Source organism: Musca vetustissima, unplaced genomic scaffold (assembly GCF_032173495.1).
Source record: "Musca vetustissima isolate MV318-11 ecotype Yass unplaced genomic scaffold, APGP_CSIRO_Mvet_v1 utg2303, whole genome shotgun sequence".
In the NCBI taxonomy this organism is placed as follows: domain Eukaryota; kingdom Metazoa; phylum Arthropoda; class Insecta; order Diptera; family Muscidae; genus Musca; species Musca vetustissima.
The window spans coordinates 206179-212670 of NW_026881770.1; the positions used below are offsets into that span (position 1 = coordinate 206179).

The 6492-nt window shown below is 33.7% G+C and overlaps 1 protein-coding gene across 1 annotated transcript; it reads left to right on the forward strand.

Annotated features, from left to right (window-relative positions):
* Positions 1-635: 635 nt before the first annotated feature.
* On the forward strand, positions 636-3240 carry LOC133327752 (zinc finger CCCH-type with G patch domain-containing protein). Its single transcript, XM_061536292.1, has 5 exons — positions 636-656; positions 708-938; positions 992-1466; positions 2451-2590; positions 2650-3240. Exons 1-5 carry the CDS (start codon positions 636-638, stop codon positions 3238-3240), a joined length of 1458 nt encoding a protein of 485 aa, XP_061392276.1.
* The last annotated feature ends 3252 nt before the right edge of the window (positions 3241-6492 follow it).

A 6492-nucleotide genomic window follows, 5' to 3' on the forward strand; every position in this document is an offset into this window, starting at 1 on the left:
AAACAGCTGATTTATTTGGCTTAGACATGAAATTACATAAAGAAATAGAGCAGCCCCTAAACTAAAAAAATTAACATTAGTTGTCATATCGTTTTAACAGATGCAATTTTTCGTATCAGCCAAGCATATGTAAAATTTGACAGTACATATGACATTGACGGCTCGAATATGAAGGCCATGGCACAATGAATAGGTAGTCCTTTTAGCGCAGCTGATGTGTAGATTAACTGTCAAAGTGGGTAATTTCTACTTGAATTCAATGTGCAGTGTTGCCAACCATTTGAAATATTATGTGGACAAAATTGACAGATAATCGAGACAAAAACAAAGGTTTTTGTTTTGACACATCACCTTGCATCATGATGAAGGCCATTTATTTAAAAATTCTGTGTGAACGAGAGCAAATATAACAGCGTGAACTAAAGGGCCAGACCTAGTACCGATGGTTCCTATTTCGGAATAGTTCATTTGAACTATGTACATTGTACAAACAATATAAAACATATCCAATATAGGCAATTCTGTTATTGTCTCTCTGGAATAACACATCCTGTCTATCACTATTTAAACACACTAAGGAAATTCTATGACTAAAACCATTTTGACAGTGAAAGTGCTTCATATATCACCGAGCAATGGAACAATATGAAATGCAGGTAACGATTATCAGATACTCTAAACGGATTTGAATATTATTGTTTTTTTAGTTACTCTCGGTGGAACAGGCCTTGCTATCAACAAAAGACGAAAATGAGCGTCAGGAACTCCTTGCTCTGAAGGAAAACTTGATAGAACTTTTAGCCCTTACCCAACTTACCAAAGATGAAGAGAAGGGTAACGACGATACTACCAATAACGATGAATTAGATGATGAGATGAAAAAGTTTCAATGCGAAATTCAAGAAATTGATCATTTCGAGAATCTGCGCATCTTAAGGGTATGGATTAAGGTTTAAATAGCAAAATAGGCATAATCATTTTGTAATTGCAGGAAAAATGTGAAAAAATGGTTGGAGAGAAATGTAGTGCCCCACATAAACATGCCTGGGGTGCTGTGGGTTACCACAACGCCATTATTTGCAGCATTGAGGAGGAAGCTCCTATAGATGATGCTGGAAATGTAGATGTACAGTTTCGGATTCTCTTTACAAACCCTACACATAAGGAAATGCTTCCTTGTTCGTTCTTCTTAGAAGGCAATTGTCGTTTTGACAGTGAAAAATGTCATTATTCCCATGGCGAAATTGTTTCAGCTTCGTCTTTGCGAGAATATGCTCAGCCAGACTTTTCGAGATTGTCAAGAAATTGTATTGTTTTAGCAAAAATGGAAGATGGTCTGTGGCATAGAGGACGTGTTTTATGCGCAAACTATGTGGAAAAAGAATGTAGAGTGCGCTTGGATAACACTAAAAAGGAACACAAAGAAAATGATTTTCGGTTTGAAGATTTGCTACCCCTTATTTATGGTAAGACATTGTGTTTATTTCAAAAATATAAGTTCCAGCAATATAACACATTTCTAATATGCAACCACATATGCAATCATCAGATTTATAAATGTATTTTGTTTGAACAAGATTTTATTACCAGTCTTAATATCGATCGGATTTTGTCCCAAAATGAAAAAAATAATAATGGTATTAACCCCTTTTGTACAGTGATGGGAATTTTTTGGTTGGGCCATCCTCGATAAATCTTTTAATGTACATTGCTAAAAAACACATAGGAGCAAAAAAAAAGAGTTAATAGAGGCTAAAGCCAAAAGTTGTGATTTTTGGTAGAAATTAATATAAAATGCGATCTTGCCTTTTTCAATTGTTGGTAATTAATTTTTTGTAATGTAAAATATAATTGAAATGAATAACCTTTAAAATATTAGATAATTCTATGAACGAAGTACTATGGATACTCCTATTATGCCAACGCACCACATTAGGGAATGTAATTTATTCCCCTACCTTCTATGGAAACTCTAAAGATTACTAGTGAAACGGGACAAAACTGTGGACATTGTATTCAAACATGCATATATTTGGTCCATAAAGAAATAAAATTAATAGAATATTGGTTTGTCATAGTAAAATTCATACCATACGTTCAAATTAACATTTATTTTTATTTATTCATTCGTGTTGAAGGAAGGCTTAAAGATCAATCATAAATGAATCACATGTATGTTTAAATATATATAATAAACTAATAATCTCCCACCTCTACTTTTTTAGAACATACAATTAAAAAATCAAATCAAAAATACATACCATGCGACGTGTGCTATAAATATTTATTTATTGTGAATCTCGCAAATAAAAACGAAAAAACATTTTAATGCAGTTGTTTAAATGTTATATAGGTGTATAGTTACGGACATATACGTACGCGATATTTAAAAAACATTTTTGCATAAAAACATTATTTCGATATTAACTTGTAAATATTGTTCTTTGCAGATGACGAAGATTCTTCAAGTGATGATACAGACAGCGAAGCCGATTTTCCATCCCAATTTACCGATAATAACTTTAGTCTTAATAATCCTTTTACATATGAACTAACACAACCACTTGGAGCTTGGGAAAAACATACACGGGTATACTGTTTTCGATAAAAATACAGTACAGTACTTTATACTTTGACTTTGTATTTAAGGGTATTGGCTCCAAACTAATGGCTAAGATGGGCTATGTTTATGGCTCAGGGTTGGGTACTGATGGATGTGGAATCATTACGCCTATATCTGCTCAAATACTACCTCCTGGTAGGTCGCTTGACCACTGCATGGAACTCCGTGAGGCAGCAAATGGTGGCCACGATTTTTTTAACGCCGAGAAAAAAATGGAAAAGGAACGAAAAAAGCTTGTAGCCGCTAGTATAAAAGCTTGTGAAAGAGCCACAAAGCATGTTGATGTATTTTCATTTATAAATGACAATATTTTAGCATCACCAAAACCAACGGATAACACTGAGCCACAAAAGAAAGCTTTGGAAAGTCATTCATCGAAATCTCTAAATGTAGAAAGTGTGAAAGTTGCAGATGATATTCGTCGCAAAGAACGGGAAATAGCTGAAGTTCAAAAATCGTTGAAGCGTAACACTGATGAAAGTTCTGAAATATTTATTCGTCTAAAGAAAAAGTTGCAATCAAAAAACAATGAATTAAGAGCGTTAAAAGATGAACAAAGGTACCTTTCACAGGAACAAAATACACGAAAAACAAAAGAAAAGCTCTGTGTATTTTAAATTTTTATTCAATATCTATGAATTTAAAATTATTTGATATTGTTTGGTATGTTGTAGTTTTAAAATAAAAGTAACATCTTGCTTTAAAAATTCAATATAAACATATTGAACATTCACCTAAATAAACCGATGTTGTCATGAAACTGAAAATATCTAATATATTTGCATTTTAATAAATTTTGTTTGTAAGAGCGAATGACACCAAGTTAGTTTATGTTTATAAAAAAGATATATATCCAAACATTTCTTCGCTGTCCGTACCCAGCTGACACAGTTGTAGATGCTGCACAATTTTAAAGTAAATGATCGACTTTCGACAAAACCAAAGTTTTTGTTGCAACAAGCGAATACAAGAAGGCGATTATTATGTGCTGTCTGGTTCTGTATTCAAATTCAGTAAAGGTCGCAACCTGCTTGGACTGCGTCTATAGGGAATTTAGAGACAGGTGAGTAGGATTAGCTGCGCAATTAAATAGGTGCAACGTATCGTTTGTCCTAGTTCACATACTGGACATTTGTTAGATATGGAGACATTCGCACTCATCCTTGCATGATCCAATAATAGGGTCGTCCGATAAGGCCAGATGATTTCACCCGAGCTGTCGAAATGCTTTCGATTTTGACTAAATTGTGTGAAAACGTAAACAAAATATTTGACAGTATGGGGGATTTTACTCCAAAATTGTCGATAACGATTGCTTCTGACACGACCTGTTTATTGGATCATGCATCCTTGGTTCAAAATAAGAGTTTCGAAATCGAGTGATTTTTATTCGACAATCTATCATCAATTATGTTCAACGGGAGCTTCATTTCAGCCATTCATGTGGTGAACAGTATGTCGGCGATATGTATACATTAAGCACCTTAACCTCAGAAGTTCTATACTTACTATTGCCCATAAATTTAATGTATGGGCCACTGGAGTCTAGCCTTAGCAAGACGAGGACTGGGTCACAATGTGAGATGTGCTTGCACAGCATGACGCAACATTGCATCTCACAGAGATAGATCAGTGGTGCATGCGGTTTTGAAAAACCCTACAGAACCAAGGTTCGGAGCATGGACCAAAAGTGCTCGGAGCAGGCATTCCGGAATATAATGTCGCTCCCATGACATTTGTTGATGTGGCTACATCTGGTCGAAGTACTGCTTCGATTACACTTACACAATATTGAAAATTATACTACGTGTTATATTATTTCAAATTTGTAGGATTAAACGAAGAAAGATCTTGTTATTTCAGAAGTAAATTTATATCAGATGTCAATGGAGTAAGAGCTTCTGACTCTGGCAATGAAAGCCACTTAACAGATAGCAAATTAAAATCCCCAAGAACAATATTCGGCCCGAATCATTCATATTATTAATTATGGATTGTATTGCTGATATATGCTGAATATAAATATCAAGCTGTGATGAAGGAGGAATGTATGAACATGTGGCGAATAATTTAAATTTACCTAATTCAATGGATATGCCGAGAAATTCTATATCAATTAAATGATTTAATTGAATTACATTAGTCGAATATTTGGCGTCGACTGCGATGAGGAGTTAACTTTGTATTTAACCCTCTTACATTCAGGTAGCAAATAGTAAGAAAATTATTTAGTTTTTTGAAGTCGTTTCTGGTTTACGAGGCAATCGAGCCAAATTTGCTGTCCTTTCTAGAAATTCTTTTACGAATGCTCTAGCAGGCCAAAAATCTCTCGAGATCAACTCAACTCTCTGAATAAACTGATCGAAGCTTAAAGCATCGTAAAAAGTAACTTCGATCAATTTTTGATTTAATATAATAATTTATATCATATCCGGTGCAAACCTAGATACAAATACCATTTTCATGGCTGGAACCGTTACTAATGGTCTTTGTGAAGTTTGTGGGATTATACCAGTTGAAGCCACGGGAGCAGCCACTGAAGACGCGTCAGATAAAGGAAGTGATAAATCCTTTATTCAATGAGTAGTTGTCTCCAATCTGGGGATAGCAACACTTATGGTTTTAGGGGTTATTGTTCCTTCCGATGTATCTTTTCTGACTTCGGTAGCTGCCTCCGTCACAACACTAGCATACGACTGGCCACGAACAGATTCAGTTGTATCTATGACACTTTCAGAAACTGTTCGTGATACAGTACTCTCAGCAGAAACCAAGGTTTTAAGACTAGGCAAAGTTTTACCTGGCGCCTTTTTTCGTAGATCTTTTGCTTTTCTTTCCATAAACTGACGGCGATGGCACAACTCTTCAAGATCTTCGAACATTGAAGAAAAAATTTTTTTATTTTGAGGATTCGAAAATATTTCATTTTCAAAATAAAAATAATTGGATGATAATTTGTTTGTTTGTTTACATTTTTCTGTCAAATGAGTTGACACTAGTAGAACTTACAACAACAAATTTCCATGTGGTTGTTGTATCGTTTTTTGTACAACAACACTTGCTGTTACCATCTATTATTATACCATGGATGTTACAAATAAAAATATCTGGGATTTCTATTCCTTAAATTTTTTATAAAACTAAAGTGTTGGCAACTCTTTAATGACTACTAAACAAAAGGAAAGAAAGGAGAGAAAAATGTTATTTTACAACAACTAAAAAAGTAATCTAACAAGAGGAACACACAGGTAATGAAACAAAACGATGACTATTATATTTAGACTGAAAAAATACAATTATCTTAGCACTAATCAAAAATGATTTACCACACCAATTAGTACAATATGAACAAAATTATAAAAAAAAAACACTTTCAAACACTTTTTAATACACAGACACGTATTTTATCACAAAATTTAAATATTTCGGAGCACAATAAAATTGATCAAAAATCACGACAAGTTGCCAAATACAGTTATAACCTCTATTTTACTATAAACATTAAAATGTATGATATGTACCGAAAATGCAATTTAAGGTACATTATTTGAACTGCTATACATCTATAAGTATTTCTTAAAACACATAAATATTAAAAACCAGTAAGGACGGGACCGACTATGTGATACCCTTCACTACTTTGGGTATATTCAACAGATAAATCCTAACAGACGTCACATTTTTGAAGGGCAAGTATAATGAAATTGGATCCATAAACATGTCATTCTGTAATTCTGGGACAACATTATGTAAATCAATTCAAAGCAAATATCAATCGGACACCCGTTTATTATTTGAATATATATCTGATAAACATGAGGGGTTTGGTGCACCTAAACTTGCAAAAGATTAATTTATATTAACTACAG